The sequence below is a fragment of the Mangifera indica genome, chromosome 6, assembly GCF_011075055.1.
Source record: "Mangifera indica cultivar Alphonso chromosome 6, CATAS_Mindica_2.1, whole genome shotgun sequence".
In the NCBI taxonomy this organism is placed as follows: Eukaryota; Viridiplantae; Streptophyta; class Magnoliopsida; order Sapindales; family Anacardiaceae; genus Mangifera; species Mangifera indica.
Genome location: NC_058142.1, coordinates 264,091 through 289,610, shown reverse-complemented (window position 1 = coordinate 289,610; position 25,520 = coordinate 264,091). Strand labels below are relative to the sequence as shown.

Sequence of the window (25,520 nt, the reverse complement as noted above, 5' to 3'; positions counted from 1 at the left end):
TGTTGATTGTTGGTTATTTATGTTATCTCGATCTATATATAATAAGTTATTTAAAACTATATGAAGTATTACCGATTTTAGTTTTTATTGGCATCACAATTTTACCTTAAAAGCGTGTCTCCCCAAGATAGAAGAAAACAATTAATTTTTATTGATTTAAAACTCTTAGAACATGTTTGATATAAATTTTGACATCAACAAAATCTCATAATGCACAGTCATTGCACTGTTAAAGTTGCCTCAATTTACACATACCAGACCACTTAAGACATTCGTTTGGACCATCATTAGTCTCATAAAATAGAAACAAAGAGTTTATGTTTAACCAAGACCGTCCACTTACCTTTGATATAAGTCTCAATCTATCAAAATGATTTAGCCAGTTAAAATGTTATTCTTTAATTTTTCCTGTGTGAGTACACCACCTTATTGAAGTAAAATGTCCATGTCTCGACCCTTTTGAAACTTTTACTCTTCTTTTAAATCTTTCTCCAAATAGCATGTTCAACTTAATAAATAAAAGGCCAAAAGACTTATTTCTATCGAAGATTTAGTTCATTCTCAAAAACACATTTTAGAGTTTAAAAAGTCAAACATCTAGTCATAAATTGTTAAATTTAACCAAAATCGATAGTTATAGATGGTAAAATCATTATTTTATCACTAAACCTTAAAACCCTCAAAATTTATATCATTTTCCTCTCTTGGTTTAGAAAATTAATAATTTTTTCTTAAGATTAAGTAATGAAAATTTTATTTTTTTCCCGTTCAAATTTTTTCTTTTGCAACCATCCCCCAAACTTTTTGAAACTTTTTTCACCCCCATTTCTAGGGTTTCATCTTCAGTTGCTCTAGGGAATCTAGCCGCCCATTAATCTTCTCTACCAAATAGTGGACTCTTTCATCTCTGTTGGCTGGTCACTTTGAATCAATTTATTGTCTAAACGACAAAGGATAATACTTTGTTATCTAGATTTAGAGGACGTGACAATGAATAATGATGCTTTGTCGTCTAGATGTCGTCTTTTCATCAAATTTTTAGACAATGCTCCTTTTGCTAAATCAAAAAATGTTGTCTATTTGTTGAATTAGTTTTTCAAACCCTAAAAGGAAAATGATGACTTTTTAAATTTAATCATGAAAAAATTATTAATTTTTTAAATTAAAGAGAAAAATGATATAAAATTTTAAAGTTTAGTAATAAAATAATATTTTACCCTCGTATTTAACTGAATGTTTAAATTTTTGAAACCCCACGGTTGTGATTGTCTTTCCACCAACCCTTGGTTGGCTATAAGTCTTCAGGCCTAAATAAAAAATACAATGTTATTTTACATGTCTCGATCCTCTAATAAAATGGCACCGAATATCAGCTGCACTGTCATGATAATGATGGGATAAATTTTACGCAAGGATATATACTGTCCTGGAATGAGGCAATACGAACGAGATTCTTTTTTTTTTTTTTTTTTTTTTTTTAACAATAAGGTCAATTAGTGAAGAGGGAGACGAGATAAATAATCCAATCATTGTCACAATGTTTTACTTCCACAATTTGCAATGATATTGACCATTAAATCAATTAGTGTTAGATTTAATTTGAATTATTTGAATTTAAATTTGAATTGAATAAATTAAGTTTAAATTGAATTCAAATTTTAATCTGTCAATCTTAATTTAACTCTTTTGGATTTGAATTAATATCAAAATAAATCTTTGTAATATTTTGGTTTAAGAACTTAATCTATCATTAAGACATTATCTACTTTAAATATAATTTTAGACTTTGTAATAAAAAATGTGTCTCAAGAACATAGGAGCTCTGAGATTCTCTTAGGGATGTTATATTCATACACTGTTATGAGACTTGTGTTCTTTTTGAGATTTGTCATAACATTGTTTAAAAAAACATACAGAATAACTCTGATATTATTTATAATATTTTTATCTAATAATTTAACGTATTGTTAAAAAATCATCAATTTTGAATACATAATTCAAGACAAACTGTAGACCTACTTTTGGACATTGAAATCCAATTTAAAACATTTATAAACTTCTAAATTATATTTTAAGTTTTACAAAATTCAAAAATAAAATCTGAATTATATGTACAAAGCGTATAATATTTTGATAAAAAATCATACTATTAGACTAAAATATTTGATCACAGACACAGTTTAAAGCCTTGGTTGGTCTGTCACATGTTCGTTTACAGTATAATGATTTATATAAATAATGTGGTCTTATCACGATAATCTAATGGTAGCAAAAATTATGGAAGGAATAAAATCTTTTGGATTGAGGAGAAATGAGTGATGACATTGACATGTATCTTCCGTTATTAATATGCAACACAAAACTAAAGAATGACAATTAAATAAAGACCAGAAGAATTTAAAGTATTATTATTATTCTTATTACACTATTCTATACTATACAATGGTTGGTTTCGCCCACAGCATTTTGCCTCTATGGGATAATATATTTGCTACTTCCACCCCATTAATTCCCATTCTTTATGATGGATTATCCCAGATCAGATCCATTCTAGGAGAAAGTCTTGTGCCTTTAGCTAACTCTAACTTTTAGAATGAGAGAGTTCAGGAGTAACTAACTAATAAGGGACATCAGTCTGGTTATAACTCTATTTTAGAAATCTTTAAAAGTGATAGGTTGATGTGAAGATTTAACCAATTGTAACAATTTTAACCAAAATTTTGAAAAATAATCATTTGATAGAAAAATCTAACTAATAATATATAACCTTTTGATATCGTATGAGAGGTTATTTGGTGCCTTCATCATCTCGACAATAGGTATCTTCATCTAAATTTTTTAATACAAACAAAGGACGTTTGAATTTTTCAATCAAAACATTGTTTGAGGACTTCGAACTGAGAGACATCATCGGAAGGAAGAAACATCGATCATTGTTCACTAGAGATGATAGCTGAAATGGAGAGAAAGAAAATCCTAAATTTGAGACAGTGAAATATTATTTTTTAAAGTTTAAAACTTTTATATAAACGTGAAGTTATTAGTTTTCAAAACTTAAGAAGAAAAATATAATAAATTTCATGTTTTTTTAATTTTTTTATTAAATAATAATTTCGTTCTTAACTTTAAATTAGTATTTTAACTCATTTATGTTTAAATTTTTGAATGTTGAAAGCAGACATTTTAGATTTTCACTATACTGTAAGTGGAAATAATTCTTTTGGCCAATACATATACATACACACACAAGTGTAACAACCCTTCTCAGGTAAGCTTCGATCTTCTTCCACTGCTTTAAAAGAGATGCAACGCAACCTGTTTCTTTCTCTCTGTCTCTCTGCTGGTTATATATAGTAAATTTTATCTTTACATGCGTCTAAATGTTATCCAATAGAGTGGAAGTACATGTTTGGGGCATATATAAAAACACTGTAGTTTCCGATGGCACATGCAAAGTCCCCAAGTGTGTGCTTCTGTTTACTGTGATATTGTCAAAGTTTGGTTTTGGTGATGAAGAGAAGAGAAGGTCAACGACGTTTCCCCACTTCCCAATATTGTAAACTTTGGGTCCCTCCCTCCCTCCACCATGATCGGTCTCTGTTCCATCTTCTTTAACCTTTTGCAATTGCTTCTGTAACCTAAAAGCATATACTTGTCCATTTAATTCTCTCCATTCTTTTCCTATGTTTTTCTTCCTAATTTGTTCTCTACTTTCACATTTACCCTTTTTTGAAATTGACATCCCACCAATCAAGTATCTATATTCTTGTCAATTTTAGAAAGATTTATGCATATATGTACAATACTTCCACCCAAAACCCACTAACTATTCAAGCTAAACTAGGACGGGAATTCGAATTGTTTAAACAAGTTTACTAATTTTACCAATTGAGCTCAAAACCATCCCCCCTAAAGCCTAAGGCCTAAAGAGTGTTATACTATTAAACTCAAATTTAAGTTTAACAGATGTTTGTGAGTCTGGAGAGCTTGATTCAAAAAATAAATAAATAAATAAAATAACATCATTTTATTGCTGTAACAACCACTTCAAAAAAATTTAGTTGAGTTTACATTGAATTATACCTCTAATTGATTAAATATGATTTGATATGGAGATATTAATTAAAATAGATAAAATTTTATCTGTTTAAATCTTTTTAGGCAAATCTATAACCATTTTATCTTTATAAGTAAACTTATTTGTAATTCCAAAAATACCCTCTCAACCCTGTAGGTGTTATACCGAGTACGTAGGCATGGAAAGAAATGTTTGAGTGCGTGTGAAGTGCGTGGGTGCGTGCGTGCGAAGTGCACGAGATATTTGCGGAGTGCGGGGTGCGTGCGGAGTGCATGGTGCGTACGAGTTCGTATAGAGTGCGCACACCCTCATATATATATATATATATATATATATATATATATATATATATATATATATATATATATATATATATATATATTTATTATATTTTTTTAAATTATTATGATTATTATTTATATATATTATATTAAATATTATAATATTTAATATATATTTGAGGGTGCGCGCACTCTATACGTACTCGTATGCATTGTGCACTCCGCACGCATCGCGCACTCCTCATGCACCGTACACTCCGCACGCACTGCGCACTCTGCATGCACCGCACGTACTCTGCACGCATCCCGCACACTCCTCATGCACCCACGCACTCAAGCATTCCTTCCCGTGTTTACCCTGTAGGACACCTACACGGTTGAGAGAATATTTTTGAAATTATAAATAAATTTACTTATAAAAATAAAATGATTGTAAATTTATTTAAAAAAATTTAAACGAATAAAATTTTACCTATTCCAATTAATAATTCCTTTGATATGATCCCATGACATCATGTGCTGATAATTAATTGTGATTAGTGGTGCAGATTTTAACAATAATTAACAGCGTAGCCCTGGTGCCGCGTGGCTCCCATTAACGAAGAAACCACGGGGATAACACGAGCTTTTGGGTCCTATGTGTTCGCTTTCAAGAGAAATTGGGTTCCACATAATCCGACATGGCACTTAGCGGTGGGACCCAGTTTAGACAGAGCTCATGTGAGGCCAAGCTGGCCTTTGTTGATACGGACAAGAAAGTGTGTCAGTCGCCCAAGAGCACGTGACTTTCACACACGTCCAAAGGATTGCCGCCATGAGTGAGCAAGCCCACAAAAAATTTACTAAAATAATATTTTTATTTATTAATTATCCTTTGCTTTGATTTTCATTTACCAAAATAACCCTCTGACACAATTTATGATTAATGGTGAAATTATGCCCAAAGAATTATTGAAATAAATTTTTTTAAAACTATATAAGTAATTAGATGTATAAACACTAAAACTAAAATCAAATAAATTTTGTATAATTCATTCAATAATACATTCATATGCCGTTGAAACGCATGCAAAAGTTTGTTCATACACACTATTTAAATGATTCAAAATTTGTATCTATATTAAAAAAATAATGTTTTTATTTTACATTTGTTTATATAATAAATAATATTAATTTCATATACATAATTTTAAATATATAAATAATATATTATCATGTAATTAAATAATTTTAAATTAAAATAAAAATAATATTTACTCATATAATAAATTTTATCTCTATATTCAAAAATATATAAACAATGTTTTTAATTATATTTTGTATTTACCCAATATTTAGAATAATAATTATTTAAAAAATTACCTATTAAACAAATAATTAAATTAAAGATATTTTAGTAATTCAAAGACTTATAGTCAACAATAGAGTCAGCGGTTAGATCCGTCTTGACCTTATCGGCAGAAAAAGAAAACAAGATTAAAAAAAGGAAGGGCATTATGGTCCTATAAAATATCCCAATCTCACTTATATTTAGTAGCCTTCTCTTACAGAACCCTTAAAGCTGTCTGCTTCTTTCACTGTCTGAGGTCGCAACAATGGCGTCGAAGAATGAGGCTGATAGAGAGAAAGAAAACCAGAACACTGTAGAAGAAGATGAAAATGTTCCTATTGAGGAGGTGGCTTTATCTGTTCCCGTAACCGACGACCCAAAAATGCCAGTGATGACTTTTCGTGCATGGTTTCTGGGTTTGACTTCGTGCACCTTGCTAATCTTCCTCAACACGTTCTTCACCTACCGAACGCAGCCGCTTACCATTTCTGCCATCCTCATGCAGATTTCCGTGCTCCCAATTGGGAAATTCATGGCCAGAACTCTCCCCACGAGGGAGATGAGCATTCTCGGTTGGAGGTTCAGTCTGAATCCGGGTCCTTTCAACATGAAAGAGCATGTTATCATCACCGTCTTTGCCAACTGTGGAGTGTCCTATGGTGGTGGTGATGCTTACTCCATTGGTGCCATCACTGTCATGAAGGGTTTCTATAAGCAAAGCTTGAACTTTCTTTGTGCTCTCCTCATCGTCTTGACCACGCAGGTTATATTGATTTTTTTTTTCAGTAGGCCATTGTTGATTTAGTTTCAATTATGAATTGTTTAATCTGAGCTTTATATTTAAATATTGTAGATATTGGGATATGGGTGGGCGGGGATGCTGAGGAGGTACTTGGTGGATCCTGTTGAGATGTGGTGGCCTTCGAATCTTGCTCAGGTTTCTCTATTCAGGTTTGGCTTTTTTTCCCTTCTGCAGTTGTAATTTTGTGGCTATTTTCTGTTTGGTTGATGAGAAAATGCTTGGAAAGAAAATGTGAAAAAGAGATTAAAACTTTAGAATCTTAGATTTTTCAGAGAGTGTGGGACCTGAATGAAGAAAAACCACTGCTTTACATCATTTCTGTTTGTTGAACTTTCAATTCTAAGTGGGTAAGACTTACAAGTTTTATTCTATTTACTGATATGATTATTGGTTTTATCCTTTTCATCTGTTTGAATTATGTTTATGTTTGTTTCCTCAGAAAATATCCTCAATAATGCATTTGGAATAAATAATTTAGTGGAATCTAAAAGGGAAAACAGTCAATTTTATGAAACAATATTAATACTTGTCATTATTATTATAAGTGAAGAAAATTTGTCCCCATCTGTGTGTCATTATCGGGATATTAATTAAAATCGGTAAAATTTTTACCGCGTAAATATTTTTAGACAAATGTACAATAGTTTTACTTTTATAAGAAAATTTTTTTGTAACTCCAAAAATACCCTTTAGCATATTACACGTCATTTTCAACCATTCCGTGTGTGAGATGTCAAAGGTCGTATAGGGTGCGTGAGTGCGTGTAGAGTGTGTGGGTGCACACAGAGTGCGTGTGTGCTTGCGGGTGCGTACGGGTGCGGGTGGGATGTCTAAGTGCGTGAGTGTGTGCAATGCATACGCACCCTCATATATATAGTGCGCGGTGCGTGAGGAGTGTGCGGTGCGTGCAAAGTGCGTGCGGAGTGCGTGGTGCGTGCGGAGTGCGCGCGGTTCGTGAACTGTATAACTAAAAAATATTGATTATTTCTAATCAACTACAAACATATTTAAAAATAAAAATTGATTATAATATATTAAATATTATAGGCATATAATTAAATATTATAGGTGTATTATATATTATATTAAATCATGCTGCGTATAATTTTACTCCGCAAGCACCCCGCACTCCACACGCACTCAAGCATTCCTTCTCACGTCTACGCACCCTGTATGACATCTACAGGGTCAGAAGGGTATTTTTGAAATTACAAATAAATTTACTTATAAAGATAAAATGACTGTACGTTTACCTAAAAATGTTTAAACGGATAAAATTTTGTCTATTTTAATTAATATCCCCCGTCATTATCCAGTGCATGTTCAGTTGTTCACCAGTAAGAATTTGTTTTATGAGAGCTACTTTTCTTGGCGGTTTTGATTTTCTTCCTTAAACTGTTAGTGGCTGTTTTGTTGAAGAATTTGCTCATGATTATATTCCAGAAGAATTTCCTTCTTGTTTAATTATAAATTTTGATGTTTTTACAGAGCACTACATGAGAAGGAACCGAATAGTAAAGGCCTAACCAAGATGAAGTTTTTCCTTATTGCATTTGTGGCAAGCTTTGTTTATTATGCATTTCCTGGCTACATCTTCCCAATTTTAACATTCTTCTCATGGGTGTGTTGGGCATGGCCTCACAGTATAACAGCTCAACAAATAGGTTCTGGTTACCATGGACTTGGTATCGGTGCCTTTACACTTGACTGGGCAGGTATTTCAGCTTATCATGGCAGTCCTCTAGTAACACCCTGGAGTTCAATTCTCAATGTTGGGGTTGGATTCGTGATGTTCATCTACATAATTGTCCCATTGTGTTACTGGAAGTATGACACCTTCGATGCTCGAAAATTCCCCATATTTTCTAACAAGTTGTTCACTTCTGCTGGGAAAGAATATGAAACCACCAAGATTTTGACCCCTCAGTATGAACTCAATATTCCAGCTTATGATAGTTATGGGAAGCTCTATCTCAGTCCTCTGTTTGCTCTGTCAATTGGATCAGGGTTTGCAAGGTTTACTGCCACCCTCACTCACGTTGCACTCTTTCATGGAAGGTACTAGGCTGCTTTTGAATCAAATTTGAATTAAGCTGTTTACTGTGCTTGAACAATATCATTAACCTTCCTCTTTTTTTTTTTTTTTCTGATTCCAGTGATATTCTGAAGCAGAGCCGATCAGCAATGAAGAATGTAAAATTGGACATCCATGCAAGACTGATGAAAAGTTACAAACGAGTGCCTCAGTGGTGGTTCTGCATTCTGTTAATAGGAAGCATTGCACTTTCCCTTTTAATGTCTTTTGTGTGGAAAGATGAAGTGCAGCTGCCATGGTGGGGCATGCTCTTTGCCTTTGCTTTGGCTTGGATTGTCACCCTTCCAATTGGTGTCATTCAAGCCACTACAAACCAGGTAATAAACCAAATAATGTAGAATATTAATTCAGGGTAGGTCCAGAATGAAGAAAACTTATCATCTTAATATTCTTGTGAATGCATTGCAGCAACCTGGATATGACATTATTGCACAATTCATGATTGGGTATGTTCTACCAGGAAAACCAATTGCCAATCTTCTTTTCAAGATTTACGGTCGTATCAGCACAGTCCATGCTCTATCTTTCTTATCTGATCTTAAACTTGGACACTACATGAAAATTCCTCCACGGTGCATGTACACAGCTCAGGTTTTTGCTGCTCAAATACTGTGTTAAGCCATTGATTCGCATACCTATTTCTCAGTTTGCTGATTGAATATTTTCCGTTTCCTAGTTGGTGGGAACTTTTGTTGCAGGTGCAGTCAATCTTGCAGTTGCGTGGTGGATGCTGGAGAATATTGAGAACATTTGTGATGTTGATTCATTGCATCCTGACAGCCCGTGGACTTGCCCCAAGTACAAAGTAACCTTTGATGCTTCTGTTATCTGGGGACTGATTGGACCGGAGCGGCTGTTTGGACCTGGAGGTATGTACCGGAACTTGGTATGGTTATTCCTCATTGGAGCAATCTTGCCAGTTCCTGTCTGGGTATTGAGCAAAATTTACCCGGAGAAGAAATGGATTCCCTTGATAAACATCCCTGTTATATCTTATGGATTTGCTGGAATGCCACCGGCAACTCCCACCAACATAGCAAGCTGGCTTGTCACAGGAATGATCTTCAACTATTTCATGTTCCAATACCACAAGCGCTGGTGGCAGAAGTACAACTATGTTCTGTCAGCTGCACTGGATGCAGGAACAGCATTTATGGGTGTTCTGTTGTTCTTTGCTTTTCAAAACGAGGGTATAAATTTGAAATGGTGGGGCACTCATGTTGATCATTGTCCTCTGGCGACATGTCCAACTGCTCCTGGAATTGCTGTTAAAGGATGTCCAATTTTTAAGTAGCTATACTTGGACAGGGAGAATGAATGATATGTAATATTTGTTTCCCATCTTTGTACATGCTTATTTACTGTCATTAGAAGTGACGTAGACAAGCTGCTTCTGTATGGTTAATAGCGGAAACTTACAGCCCTCAAGTTCCATACAGCTGTTACTAGTAGCTAATCATAAAAATAAAATAAGAATTGCTCTTTCTACCTTCAACTGTTTCCTCTTCAGTTCTACTCCACTAGAAAGTGAACTGGTGCCCAACTTTGCCTGTTATATCATCAACCAAACATCATGCTGATGTCATGTCCGGGATAAACCATTGGTCGAGAAGTGTGGTGGGTTTAGGCCGGTTGAATTACAATGTAACCCAGTTAGAACTTAAACAAACTGGATTGGCTCCTATTTCTAGTCAAACCAGGTCTGGTCTGGTTTATAAAACATTGTCCCCCACAACAACTTCATATTGCTAAGTGGATGACATATAATACAACAATTCACAAGGCTTACCCTAGTTATGTCGATAGCTCAGTAATTTGTTATATACCACTGCATCCTCCAGTTGGGTTGGCAAATTACAATATCATGCATTGCCTTTTTAGGTGAGTAGCCCAGTGGGTACTTTTGACTCATTTCTATGGATGACTTCCTAGGTTTGAGTTAAGGAAGACTCAATCAAAGCCCCAATACTTGAGGTGTAAGAAACAATTCTGAACGAGCTGCATAAGAAGGGTAAGGACAATATTAAAGATCTTAATTCTTCGAGCCTCGAAATAAGAGAGATCAAGAGATATTATTAAGGATGGATTTAAGTCAAACCACATTTGAACAAGAGTCAATTCAAACACGGTTAACACATAATGCACAGCTTGAACTCGTAGTGTTGTCAAAGGGCTACCACCAGGGCTAACAACGTCATTAGATAGGTAAACAGTATCATGAAATGGATGAACTTTGTTGTTAAAAGAGTGAAAAGTATTCTAAGATGGTGAAAAAGCTAAACCAGAGCTCCAATTCGAGTTTGACTCATTCAAGTTGAATAGGAATTCAAACCTGTTCAGCTCAAATCCACCCTTCAATACTACAAAGTTAGAATTCAAGAGCTAGTGTCAAGCATCCAAAAATTTTTGGGGCATTCCAGAAAAAATTAATCATATATAAGCATCAAAAGTAACCAAGCACCCAGCCAGACAAATCAGTTCCAATCAACAGTGGATGTCAAATAGATGGTTTTATCCACTTTTTAATTGTTTTAGCTGCAAGAAATTTGCAAATTAAAAAAGTCTTTTACATCATCAAAAATTTCTAGCGCTACGAAGGCCAGATAATGAAATAAAAACAAGCAAATAAATTGACAGACCAGTGGTCATCAAATATTAATACAACTTTAGTTTCCATATGATGACTGCTTACTAAGTTTACCAACACCATTCGCAAAGCATCTACCTCCTGATATTTATATAAACTACATTTTGAGATTGAAGACTACAAAGTCAGAGCAAGAAGTGGCATATTATTACCTCTGCATAGACTTATACAGCACCACCGACACATACTTGGCTAAAAATCGATGAGTTGAACCAAGTGCCACCACAGATGGACCATTCTTACCCTTTTGCATATAAAGATGATTAAGGATCACATGCTGAGGTCTTGCTAGAGCAGGTGGAATCTCCATGTGGGATGCTGGCACATTGAGCAGTGTCATTTGCATGTGCGGTGGAACCAGAGGTGGCTCCTTTGCAAAATCATCAGCAGTGAGTTGCAAGTTGTTATAGCTCATCTCAGGAGACTGAGGGGGTTCAAAACTAGATATGCTTTCAAGGACTTCAGGAACATACTCCTGCAAAACACATCAATAAAAACCATTGGTCACCACTGAAAATTTTCTGACATCGAATCATTATACTTTCTAGCATATTCTCAAGGATAGTTTCTGTCTACTAGAACCATTTAAGTATCAATAAAATATGAACCCACTAATATTCAATCAAGAAAACCGTTCCCTTTCAGAGCTTTGCTCCAATCTTAGGAACTCAAGATCTATTGTAATCTAAAGAACATGAGTCTTCATGTCTAGAGAATGTCCAACAAACTAAAAAGTAAAAACCCAAAATTAAGATGTGCATTTACTTGAGCAGAGAAGAATGTTCCACTGTAAATGGGGATGAAAATCTTTTACCTTTGACTTCTATAAAGATACAGAAATCAAAACTTTCAAAGACTTAAATTTGAACTCTACAATCTTAGGTATGTTAAATTCCAATATGCTTCTCTTTGAAACTTAACACTTCCTAGTTCTTACATTATCACCCTTATACAGAATGTATTTGGCTTCTCAAAGGAGGAAACTACTAAACCTATGGACAAACACGAATTGAGAACAAGAACAGACGATAGATATATGAGATTAGGCTGTATTGGACATCCTATGCAAGTAAAAGTCAAAGAAATACTGAAATTTTAATGCTTAAACTTCTAAATTACCTGACATCATATTCAGTCACTGTAGAAATGCTGGCCATGCAAATTGTACATGAATCAGCTAAAATAAATTCATGTTCATACTAAGACTAAATCTGGATTGAGATATCAAACATTTATAAAATGCTAAGCCAGAAAGCCACTCGCATACCGACTCCTCCCACAACCTGTTTGCTGCCTTGGCTTTTTCTTGTTTCCCCACCCTATTCTTTTCTAAGTAACATCCAAGACTAAGACCCAGAGGAAGGTAAAGAAACATCTTTACACCAATCTTCCCAGTTTTGCATTAAGTTTCCATCTCCATTCAATTGAGTTCTGACACTCATATCATGAATAGCCACATAAGACCCATAGCAGGTTCAAATTATAACAGGGAATGACATATTAACAGGAATGCTCTTAGCTACAACCGTCACATTCATCTTGCAGACACACAAACATCAAAAGAAACAAAATATTACCTGCAAGTCTAAGATGTTGTAAGAATTGCCTACATCATCTTGAGCCCAGGGCAGGTCAGGGGCATACCTCCACTGGCCATCAACAAGAAACCTGTACTGATAAACACCTGATGGCATCACTTTCATAATAGTGAAGTCTTTTCCTGATCTCTGCAAGGGAATTCTGACCAAGAATGCAATATGTGAGGCATTTTCATATAATTAGGCACATATAATAGGAAAAAAAAAAAAAGAAATGATCTTAAGAGAATAAATAAATAAATAAATATAAACAGCTAGTTTTTGTTAACCTTGTCTTCCAGTTATCCCATGATCCCTCCACTGCTACTTCCTGGCCATCATAACTCCATGTAATCATTGTTGGTATTCCAATCTCATTGCTGACGTCTTCATAACATGAACTGTTTTGCATCCATGAATGACTTGGAATGTGCATTTCATCTGGTCTTTGCAATGGAGCTACTGGAACCTAAAACAGAAACATGGAGAAAAGATGAAAACCCAAACATTTCAAAAAAGTAATAAACATCACAGTAACTACTGAGCTTCCCACATGCAAGTTATTTCCTAATTCAGAAAAATTAAAATAGGGAACTCTTTTACATGCTTCCTAATCAGTGTGGAAGATTCATGCTAATTCACAATTCCATTTATCCAACAAAAAGTTGAAAACATGAAACTGAAGAAACTATTTGGCACTGCTTTCCACACAACTAACAGATTAAGCCTCATAAATCCTCCTAGAACTTAAATAAAAAAGGTGGTGGGCAAGTAAATGTAACAATGAACAAAGAACATCATATCCTACAGTATCTCTGAGAATTCTCCCAAGAGATTCAAGCATAATTCCTAAAACAAATCACCTATCCTGAAAAATCAAACTTTCTTAAGCAGATTTCAATCTAATTAATCAAAACAACCCATCTTGAGATCCAGCAACATCAATTAACGAAACTAAATTTTATACAAACAATGTCCCACAATCGACCTTGACTGCTCAAACATATCACAAACTGTAAAATATCGAAATTACCACAGCAGAATTCATTCTAATCAATCAAACAACTTATCATCAGCTCCAGCAACATCAATTAACCAAACAAAACTTACAAAAACAGAACCCAACAAACAAATTCAATCCTAAACAATGGCTTTCATATTAATTCATAAATACAAATCAAATCTACGCCTTTTCACACACACACATATATATATATCAACAAAGCATTAAAATAAGAAAAGATTGAAATTTGAAGAAACAGAAATAACCTGAGGAGTGAACAAGAGAGGGGAATGGGTGGCTCTGGGGCTATGAGGAGGCGACTGACCCATCGAACCGTCAGGGGCACCCATGCCCTCTTCTTGAACACTGATATTACTTTCACCTCCTTCAACCCCAGATGGGCTACTACTTCCATCTTCTCTTCCATTCACATTTCCCATTATTATTATTTTTATTAATTAATACTAAATTAATTAAAACCCAGTTGAGGAATCCCTCACTCACTCAATATTCTTCATCGAAATTACAAGCACCATGACTTGAATGAAATCAAGAAGAACCTGATTAATTTATTTTATTAAAACAGGTAAACAAAAAGAGGAAAGGGCAAAAAAAAAAAAAAACCCAGATGCCAATTGAAAGTGAAAATTAAATTGTAATAAGAAATTATAATCCGCGCTGAATTTGGAAGATCCAATGTGGCCCATGAAGGAGATGGATGCTAAGTCGCGTCATATTTTGACATAGTCTCCTCTTTCCTTTGCCCTCTTTTATTAATCTTTATTAAAATCGTATTAATAATTAAAAAACAAAATATAAAAAGTTTAGAGACTTTGTAAATGTTTAATCTTCTTTCCCAAACAATGATCGCAAGAAATGACAACTCAATAGAGAAGAACACGTATAGAAATGCATACACAACACGTTTAAATCAAAGTTTTAGGTTTTGTTTTTTAACAAGCAAAAGATATCAAACATGTCCTAGGCTTGATAATATTTCAATTATTTGAATTTGAATTACAATAAAACTATATATACCTATTTTTTATACACAATTTGTGTACACAGATGAGATGTCATCACATGATTGGATATTTCTTTATCATATGATACACACATATTTTAAAATCATCCAATTATATTATGACACATCACTGTATACATGAATTATATACTAAAAATAGGTACACATAACATTACTCATTTGAATTAAGGGTTGAATTCGATTTTATAAATGAATTAAATTCAAATTAATTTAAATATTTAAGTTTTAATATATTCGAATTAAATTTAAAATTAAATTATATTTAAATTGAGTTTAAATTTTAGTTTATCAATCTAAAACCAAATTTGAACTTATGCTTTTGGATTAAAGTCAATCTTAAATTAGATTATATTCAAAGCCACCCAAATTAAATCCAACCTTAAACATATTCTTTTCTTTATTTTATTTTAGAAAATGTTAAGCTAAATTAGGAGAAAACTAATAAATTAATAGCCATTACCTAATGCTTTTAATAATCATATAAGGACTAAATTTTTTTTGGGAAGAGGGCCAATTTCTAAACCCTTTATAAGTATTTTTCAGCAACAATCAAGCAAACACTTACCAAACATTTCTACAAGTCGTTGTCATCAACACGGAGACAGTCTCATGAGTCACCAATCCCCTTTGCCATACACTGTTTCTAGATACTAAGTTTTCAGTTCTGAACCAATTTTTATTGAAAGTATGAAACTTTTTTGTATCACGCATGACAACAAGTTAAAATGTCTCGTTTGGTGTTTGTAGTTTTGGTTTTTGGGTGTGAAGTTTTGAACATGAGTTTTTGATATTTTATGATGTTTTGTTATAAAGTTTGCAGCTTTGGATGTTTTCAAGTATGCATTATAATGTTGAGTCACATGTTCTATTTTCTTTTGCCTTGAATTTTCTCAATGTCTTTAATTTGGAATATTCCTTAACTTGATGTTTCCATTTTTGGTATGTGTGCTATTTGGAGCTTCTCTTGATGTGCACGTTTTAGTCTTTAGAGGGTTAAGACTTGGAACTTGTTTCATGACTCTGAGTTTGTGTTATTGTTCGTGCCATTAGCTTGCTGTTTTTAGAATTGATATTTTGTGTGATTTGATTTTAGCTCTTGTCAATATGCAAAGCATTAGAGACACCCTCTCAAGGTATGTGAGGGTGAGGAGATATAACGAACTTTGGTTGTGTAATAAAGGTAAGAATGTGTTCAAGAGATTGAGCCGGTAAATGTATATATCAATCACGATCAACGCTGATTAAAATTTAAATTAAAAGATCAGATTGATTAAGAAACTTGACAAAATTGATGTTTCTAAGGTAATTAATTAATGTTTCATCGAACTTCATAATTTATCTATTATTTAATCTAATTTGTGATTGTTTTAGGTAGTTTTACATAAATGTTGGTTGATGCATAATTTTATAGGTTGGGAAAGACAATTTCCTCCATTTCTAACTCTAGGCCCCATCTAGACTTTATAGTATGTTGGTAGTACAGTTGTTGTTGTAAACCTAATAATGGTTTCATTTATCCATTGGGTAGGTTATTGAAATTGCTGATTTTCATAAAAATCTAGCCTGGATAGTCTAGACAAGGTGGAGCTAAAGCAGATCGACTTCTTTTGAAGATGAGGAAAAACTTGTGAAGCCCTAAGTTTCCAATTTCAAATGCATTCAAGAAATGATGCTTCCTCTTTGGATAATTTGTTTTTGTGATATGACTGTAATGTCATTATTTTGTCACAAATTCTAGATTTCGATGTTTGGGTTGCCTTTTTGCATTACCATTCTTGTAGATATAATAGATTCAATATCAATAACTGTTTTGAGCGTTTGTTGTCCTCTTGAGTATCTCTTTTTGCAAATTATCTATTTTTAATCTAAACTCAGAAGATGGCCATGAAACTTGCCTCTAATTTTTTTCTCCAAAGGTTGCAGTGTGACAAATGATCTTTACATTATCAGCACTTAAAACACGGTTAAACATCATTATGAAACCATCACTAGGACTTGAAATGAAACACACAATATGATTATTTACATATATGCATGCAGTACATATTTACTTACATAACTCATAGCTTTGATTGGGATATAACTCTCATAATTCTATGTTCTGACTGCAGCACCATCTATGAGCCATGGTGCCATATCCCAATCCCCTTGTCACTGCTTTTACTCTTACATGTTTGTAAAGGTTTCAATGTCAAATGCAAGAACCTCATTCCTTTGGTTGCATAGGTTCGAATGCCACTGCCAACTGATGACAGTGTTAATCCTGTGTGTCTGTTGATATAAGTTGGTTTGCAGAGTAAGTTCCTGGGTACGCGAAGAACTTTAACTGAACATGACTTTTCCAAGTGAGGAATGGCATGAGGAAGATCAGTCATGAAATCTCCATATTCATCGGTCATAACTTAATACTTTGATATTGTTCTTCTATGACTGTTATGGCAGTAAACAACCACTAGAGCACCTGGAAAGATTTCAAGTTAAGCTTGATGGACAAAATCATTGATAAATTAGTGCATAATTAATTAGGGGTTTTAAAATAAAATCACTAATTAAGATGCACATAATTGTTAGGTGCCTAGGTCAAAAGGTGAGGTTTTTTCTCACCCTTATACACTAACACTTAGTTTTTTTTTTTTCTTTCTAATGGATATAGGAAAACCCAACAACTCGGTTTGACACTTCTTACAACCAATTATCTAGATGCAATGGTTACTGATTAGATCTTTACGTCAATTAATCACTAAAAAACAATCTAAATGCAATAGTTATTAGTTAGATATTCACGTCAATTAATCACTCTAAAAGTTTGGATCTTTCCCACCCCAAAAACTAATTCATAGGATGAGGTTTTTCCTCACACTTATATAGTAATATCTAGTCTTTTTTTCTAAGGGATGTAGGACAACTCAATAACTTAATTCAATACTTCTTACAACCAATCATCCAAAATGGAATAGATTATTGGTTAAACTTTCACGTCAACCAGTCTTTCAAATTACTCTTAAGTAGAGTTGTTACAACTAATATCTAATACCACTATTAGATGCAATTAGACCCCTCTTACCCCAAAAACTAGTTCATGGGGGTGAGACTTTCCTCAATATTATACCGTAAATCTTGCTCTTGTATATGTATCTTGATTTGAAAGTTGTTCAGATGTTGCATTTAATAGTGACTTTTAACCAACAATTAATATGACGTTTTCCCAAAATCGACTGGATTTCTTTAATCACAAGTTTGGTGACAACATTTATTGAAGACGACTCAAAATTAAAACATGCACTTACAAAGAACTCAAATCCACGTTTATTCTTGTAGAAAGTTAAATTATTGAGTACGTAACTTAAAAAGATCATAGCTTATTCAGGTTTACGTAAAGTAACTGTTTTAGAAAGGTTGGTAATTTTTCTAAATAATAAGAATGTAAGATCATCAAGAAATAAAGTGATTAATTACATAAGAACCTGATATTGGCCATGAACGAAGTTGATCATCGCCATGCAAACAAGCTTCATAGAGAAGAGTGCCTATAACCAGCACCGTTGATAGCTTCTCCTCTCCATATCCTGCCATTTGCACCAACTCCTCTCTCGTTGATAGCTGATATAACAGGTTGCCATTAACGTTCAACTGATCTTTAACCGTCGAAGTTTGAAGACAGAACACAAAGAACAATATCACTATGATCAAGAACCAGCCGCGATTGTAGCTCATCTTCTTTGCGTTGAATAAGTTGTTTCCAAGACGGCTTTTATAGAAAAATTACATTCTTAGGCTTCATAGTTAACCTAACAATAGAGGGCGAGATTGAAGTTTAGATGACGATGCAAAAAGTCGAGGAGGGCATGCAGAAGAAAGACGTATATAAAGTTGGGAAGTTGGATGGGAAGTTAAAGGTAGGTTGGTAAGCTACTCTTATCTTGTATGTGTGTACGCATGATTATATAAAGAGATTTGTTACCTTAAGGAGAAGGTATGGATTTTCAAGGCTGCCCAACAATATATCCACTTTTGATTTGATGCAAATTACTTCTTGTTTAGAGTTTGTAGGTGGGTAATCAGAATGTTTAAAGATTACACATGGATAAAAGTTGAAGTAAGTGGAGTAAAATTAGGGATACTTAAGGGAGAATATTAGGAGAGTGAGTACGAGAGTGATGGATTTGTCCATGGCGGCCCTATTGAAGCATACAGCATACCACTAATCCCATAAGAAGATGGCCCCTATAAAACGATTTATCAACTTTGCATTCCTTTTTTCAGATGTAAGTGATCCATGTTAAGTCATAGAATGTGTCATAAAGCCCAAATAAAAATAGACAGCAAATTGCACAAATACTCAATACAAAAACACAAATATTTACATGAAAAATCTAATACAAAAAATCTCTGGGCAAATGATATAAAAAATTTCATTATAAATCAAAGAGGGTACAAGATAAATAAGTGATTATTTTGCATTCTTTCTCAGTTCTATATACAAAACCATAAAGCCTAATTAACAGATACTTAACATGTGTTTATACAGGTCACATTTATTTTGTTTGCAGGTCATATCCGTTACTATTCTACCTGTTGCTTCCAGATTTTCACTGTTAACTGAAATTAAAAATTGGTAAGTCCAACCAACTAAGATTAGTATTTGAAGATGAGAAGAGTATTTTATGATCAAAAGAGGAACAATGTCCCTGCTACGGTGTAAACATATTGAAAGTATCATGTACCCTGCTAATTATCTTTTCAATGCAAAGTTTGTGGACATGTTCAAAGCTGAAAAAATGGTGATAGAAGAGTTGATGCTGAATCTTCATTTTCATTTTCATGAAACAAAGGTTCCACAGTAACAAAGCCTTGCTATTGGGGATCATATGTACATCACCGCCACCACCATCCTCTGTACAGATCTGGCAGTAGAGTCTCCTCTGGGAGGTCAAAGTAGCTATTACTAAACTAAGTACTACTTCACTTGAAGTGAAACAACACAGAAATATATATGATGATCACTGATTCAAATTCTACTATTAAGTGCAATGACAGGCAAGTTAGATATTACTGTGCTTGAGATGCACGGTATTCAAGTCTAAAATTGCTCTATTGATCAGAGAAGGTTGATGTAATCAGCGAGGGAGAAAATCCATTGTAGCTGTCTAATTTTGCCAACTTAAGTCAATTATGTACTTTCTAAGCTCAGTTTGGATGTATGCTAGTTACATATATGCTTCCAATGGCATTCACTTCAGGCACTTTTAGAAACAAGCATGTGAGAACAGTCTGTTCATGAGCTTAAGCAGCAATGATCAAATTTATGAATTAGAAAGCAATAAATGATGAATTGGGAAGTTGGAAAACTTATGCATTTATAATACTTTAATCCAAAAGAAAAAATAAATAAATTCTTATCATTATGTCTCCATTTTCAATTAAAAAATATTACCTGGGCTACGTCTAGCTCAGCTTCCTGCTTTTGAGCATCCAATGTTTTGGGTTGCATAAAGCAAGTGAAGAATAAATCCGGCTTCTCAAGGAATGATTGGTGGCCTTGTCTGTAAAGAATGAGAATAATATAATTTCAAGAAAGTGATGAGAATTAGAAGTTGAGAACAGTTTTCTCCATTCTGATATATTGTGTGAGTTTTATCCAACTATTGGTGCATACATGTAGAAAATATATAAAGCAATAACATCATATTTTTGCTTCCCTTTGTCTTTTAAGCAGCATTTTCCAAACCCAAAATGATGGTAATATATACAAGCATTAAGCATCTGACCAACCTACAACCGAACCTAACCATACGAGTGTGTGGGAAAAAGTTAGCCAACTTCCTAGATTTAAGGACACAAAAAGTTTGATTTGGAAGAAAGTAGTTTGATTCTGCATAACAATATTAATTTTAAGTAAACTCCATACCTATAAATGCCAGTACTAACCTATGTTGTAACTCTTAATTGGATATAGAAATCAACAAAATAATACTTACTGATGTCGCTTTTTTCACTCTTTTTGACTCCTCTTTCAGCTGTGTCAAAGATATCTTTTACCCCTGGAGATCATAAAGCTTAGCAAGTGGAGAAATACACACCAGAGTCCTTTTACTGTAACAAAATGCTAACTGTTATATATGAACCTCCTCAACAACTCCAGTAGGAACCTGCCACATACATTTCCCCTGATGTATCTTACTATTTTGTTGCTCTACCAGTAGCTAACATCGAGATATGCAAAACCAAAATTCAATAAATGATTGAAAACACTGAGAGAACTCCAGAACAACAGTAAACAATGATTGAAAACAGGTGCACACTTTAAAGTTTAGAGGAATGAAGCGAAAAGAAGAGTTGAAGACAAGACAAATGAATCTGCAAATATGATACAAAAAGAATCTAGTAACTAAATCTAGAAAGTTCACAGTAGAAGGGACAACTCTACAAAATGGGAGACAAAGAGGATCCACTAACTAAATCTAGAAAGTTTGCAGTATATGAGATTTGCCTTGCTTTCCTGCCACTGCCATATACAATGAGTAAAATTAGCACAGATTAAGGAATGAATTCTGGACACTTCAAATAATAAAAACGATCATACAGAAACATTAGATATTAAAAAATTAAAAAAAAAAAAAGCCTCAAGAAGGGAATGACTGTATCGAATTTAATCATAAGCTTGTTTGTGCCAGACTCAGTAACTACTATTATAAAAGTTATAAATAAATTAAGTGATGAGCTTTGAGTGAAACTTTGCAGCAGTCCATGAAACGAAATTCAGGAAAATAGGTAAGCAGAAAAGTGAAAAGCAGCCTAAAGGAACCTTTTCTTATTTATTAAAAAATTAAATAAATTTAAAAAATAAATAAATAAAGCTAATGACCCCAAGGCCAAAAGGCATAAGGCTCCAAGGACTTTGTGAGACATTAAGTCTTGGGTTTAACCCCCAAAAGAACGAGTAAAGTAGGAGGAAGAATACTACTTCCTGGCGTAGCCCAACTATTGGATACAAGAAGGGGAAAAGATAGTTGGAGGAGATACTAGCAAGAAGATGCATTGTAGCTAGGAGCCATGGAGCCATTGCATAATAATTACAATATACTGCACATATGACACTGGCAATTGAATGAACATACTAGACCCCATCAATGCTAATCACAAATTCACAATGAAGGGTCCCTTGAATCCTAATCGCTTTGTTTTTATGCTCAAGTCATCAATCTCTCACAGGAAAAATAAACATTGTAACATTACTGGACTGGTTTTTTAGTCTATGATATGGTAATGAGATCATTGTGTATTCTGTTTAGTGATTTTACAAACCTACTAAGTCGGCCAATCTTGTGAAACCTGCAGCTAAGCTAGGTGTTAGCATACTAGCTTATGCTGAATTCTGAAGTATGATTATACCGTTTATGCACTTTTGGTTTTTTATAACTGAGTTTTAATATGCTATATTGCAGAAAGGATTCGGTTCCACCATGCTGAGCCAAGTTATTCAATGCTTGTAAATTGGATGCCAGAAGAGGCTCACACTCTTCCTGCCAATGCCTCACATTGTGTGGGAACTGGTGTTTCCGTCTATTGTTCCCTGCAATTTGTCATTGCAGAGTGGCTTCCTCTCTATAATGAAGTGCAAAAATTAAATTATTGCACCAAGAGTGTGTTGTTCCCTGATATTGTACATAAAATGACTTTAATCGTTGTTGGCTGCAACTTCTCTTTGGGATTCTTTCTGGGCAGGGAAAATACTTCTCTCTTCTCTTCATTGAGAACAAAAACACCGACTTCCACAAAATGCGAGGTGTAGGAAAAGTATGAGCCCCTCTAGGAATCTAGTTTACAAGCATTAAATAACTTGGCTCAATATGGTGGAACCAAAATCCTTCCTATAATATAACACATTAAAACTCAATTAGAAAAAAACCAAAAAGAGCTTAAACAATATAATCAAATTTCAGAAATCAGCACAAGTCAGTCTGCTAACACCTACCTTAAATATTGGCTGACTAAGCAGGCAAATTGATTCAAACACCCTTTCTACCGTGTTTTCCCAGTGAGAGAGTGACGACCTGAGCATAGAAATAAAGCGACCAGGATCTATGGGGACTTTCATTGTGACAACAAAACCTCCATAATTAACAACTGCTGCATCAAATATTTCAATCTCCCGTTGTTGGACTTCATTTTCAGCAACCGTAATCTGAGATTAAAACAGCCACTTCTTCTGCCTAATCACCAAAATTAACACTAACCCTTTAAAGCTCTCAAGAAAATAACAATAATCACCATCAAGATCAAGCACTTGGACCTCCAACGAGTAACTCCAAGTGCCTGGCCTGCAGCTGCTGAACTTTTCCCGCATGAGTTTCATGAGTCACCAAGTGGAGATCAATCCGTAGAAAAATTCTTACAACTTTAAGGCCAGAGAACTTATTCTCACCTAAGGTACGGTGAAATCCCAAATTCTCATATTTTAACTTTTAAAAACTCAAATATTTATCTATGATTTAAAAAATTAATAATTTCTCTCCAAAATAAAGTTATAGTTAAGAGTGAACTAATTATTTAATAATAATATTAAAAGTTTATATCATTTTATTTTCTTAATTTGAAAAAATTAATAATTTTTCCTAAAATTAAATTTTAAAAAGTGACACTTTCCCCCTACCTAGGGTTTCCAATTTCGTTGATGAATTTTCAGTCAACGATGGTTGATCTCTCTCCCTCCCAGTGTAATCTCTCCTTCCGATGCTCAATATCAAACCGACAATATTTGGATTCGATAAAATTCAAACGAAAAGTCGAAGAATCTTCATCATCAGCTTCATTTGGACGATGACGATGGTGGTCTAGACGAGGAGATCAACCTCGTCTGGATCTTTCTCGTCCAAACAAAGCCTACTTCATCTGAACGACGAAGATCCAGACGAAAAGTTTCAACTCGTTGTTTGGATTCCGTCAAATCCAAACGTCGTAGGTTTAATATTGAGCACTGGAGAGAGAGACAACACCAAAAGAGAGAGAAATCAGCCATTGTTGGCCAAAAATTTGTCGATGAAATTGAAAACCGTAGGTAAGGGGGAAAATGTTACTTTTCAAAACTTAATTTTGAGAAAAATTGTTAATTTTTCATATTAAAAGAATAAAATAATATAAACTTTAAATATTATTGTTAAATAATGATTTTATCCTTACTCTTAACTAAATTTTAGTTAATTATGTATTAGTTTTTCAACTCATAAATAAATGTTTAAGTTTTTAAAAGTTGAAGAATATGAGTTTGGAATGTCAGCATATCTTAGGGGTAAATAAATCTTTTGCCCTTAAACTTTAAAATGATATAAATTTCAAATATTATTGTTAAATAGTAATTTTATCTCTAATTTTAACTTAATTTTAAAAGAAAATTATTAGTTTTTTAAGTTATAAGTAAGTATTTGAATTTTTATAAGTTGAAGGATAAAAGTTAAGATACCTTGGGTGCGAATAAGTCTTTTGGCCCAATTTTAATTATTAACTTTTTTCAGGAAAATAATTTAATTTCTAAAAACAGAAATTAAAGTTCACATTTTTCCGTAAATTTCTTATACTCTTGAATTAGATTGCGTTGGCCAAAACCAAATGGCCGGTGAAGCTGCGGCCTGCAAACTGCCACGTAAAAGTGGCATTTCCTGCAAATATTACAAAAAAAAAAGGAGAAATCAGTAAGATAATCACAATTTACCACTTCTTTTGTTTTCACTTTGACTCAGAAAAATAAAAATATAAAATAAAATAAAATTTAACACAAAAATGGAGGCGGTAACCGGCGACGGCGAGCAGCCAAACGACTCCCTGCGACAGACAACGTCGTTCCCAGAATCGTTAAATCTAAAGTCTGCGCTTGTTGCCGCCAAAAAAGCTCCGTCCGATTACTTCATATTCTGACAATCTTGTAGCTCGAGAAACTGGGTTTAAAAAAAATTATTCAGAGAGTCACTCGTACCTGCCAATCAAAATGGCCCCCTATCAGTCTGCCTATGTTTCGGGCTACTTAAGGATGAATTAGGCGGTGGAGGAGGATGGGGTAAAAATTAAGAATATTTGGGTGTTTTTAGTTGAGTTTTCTGGTCATTTTGTAGTGATTTTCTAGGTTTTGGTCTCACATGCTGGCTTTTAAGTTGTTATAGTATTACAGTTGAAGTGCAATCACGGTGGCAATAGGGTAGTTGTTGTTCTTGTTGCTTCATCGTGAATTTAGGATTTTTGAGCTGATTATTAGCGCTTGTCATGATTACTTGCATAGTTGCTTTGTGGGTTTGATGCTCAATCTACTTTTCTTGAAGAATCAAATTGGTGGAAAATTCTGTATGGCAGATTGTAACCTGGTCTGGTAGCGCGATCCGATTGTCTGCTTCAGACACAGCATCCTGGATTTGTCTTGCGGTGATACTCAGATTGTATGGATACGACTGGATCACCGGATGAGGATGAGTAGTGATTGAAAAAATTACATATCCTTATTGGGTTATATTAACTCCCTTCGCATGATAAATTGATGGACCGTTCTCTGTTTTCTGCTCATCTTGGGATGATGATGGGGATTATTTGTTGGCTAAATGCGAAAGAGGAAAACAATGATAAAAGTTGGGAGTTACCATGAAGGTTCGGCGATAACAGTAATAGGGAAGCAAGAGC

At 33.9% G+C, this 25,520-nt stretch overlaps 3 protein-coding genes across 3 annotated transcripts; 1 reads left to right on the top strand and 2 right to left on the bottom strand.

The window, feature by feature from the left end:
• The first annotated feature begins 5,905 nt into the window (after window positions 1–5,905).
• Window positions 5,906–10,081, top strand: LOC123218716 (oligopeptide transporter 3). Its single transcript, XM_044640294.1, has 6 exons — window positions 5,906–6,452; window positions 6,543–6,640; window positions 7,980–8,549; window positions 8,648–8,903; window positions 8,995–9,177; window positions 9,263–10,081. Exons 1-6 carry the CDS (start codon window positions 5,955–5,957, stop codon window positions 9,878–9,880), a joined length of 2,223 nt encoding a protein of 740 aa, XP_044496229.1. The 5' UTR covers window positions 5,906–5,954; the 3' UTR covers window positions 9,881–10,081.
• Window positions 10,082–11,064: 983 nt separating this feature from the next.
• On the bottom strand, window positions 11,065–14,727 carry LOC123218717 (SNF1-related protein kinase regulatory subunit beta-2-like). The gene is made up of 4 exons (XM_044640295.1): window positions 14,080–14,727; window positions 13,101–13,279; window positions 12,811–12,973; window positions 11,065–11,708 (listed from the first exon to the last, which is right to left on the bottom strand). Exons 1-4 carry the CDS (start codon window positions 14,251–14,253, stop codon window positions 11,382–11,384), a joined length of 843 nt encoding a protein of 280 aa, XP_044496230.1. The 5' UTR covers window positions 14,254–14,727; the 3' UTR covers window positions 11,065–11,381.
• Window positions 14,728–16,975: 2,248 nt separating this feature from the next.
• On the bottom strand, window positions 16,976–25,519 carry LOC123218834. The gene is made up of 4 exons (XM_044640489.1): window positions 20,837–25,519; window positions 20,293–20,401; window positions 18,323–18,646; window positions 16,976–17,259 (listed from the first exon to the last, which is right to left on the bottom strand). Exons 3-4 carry the CDS (start codon window positions 18,570–18,572, stop codon window positions 16,976–16,978), a joined length of 534 nt encoding a protein of 177 aa, XP_044496424.1. The 5' UTR covers window positions 18,573–18,646; window positions 20,293–20,401; window positions 20,837–25,519.
• Window position 25,520: the final 1 nt, after the last annotated feature.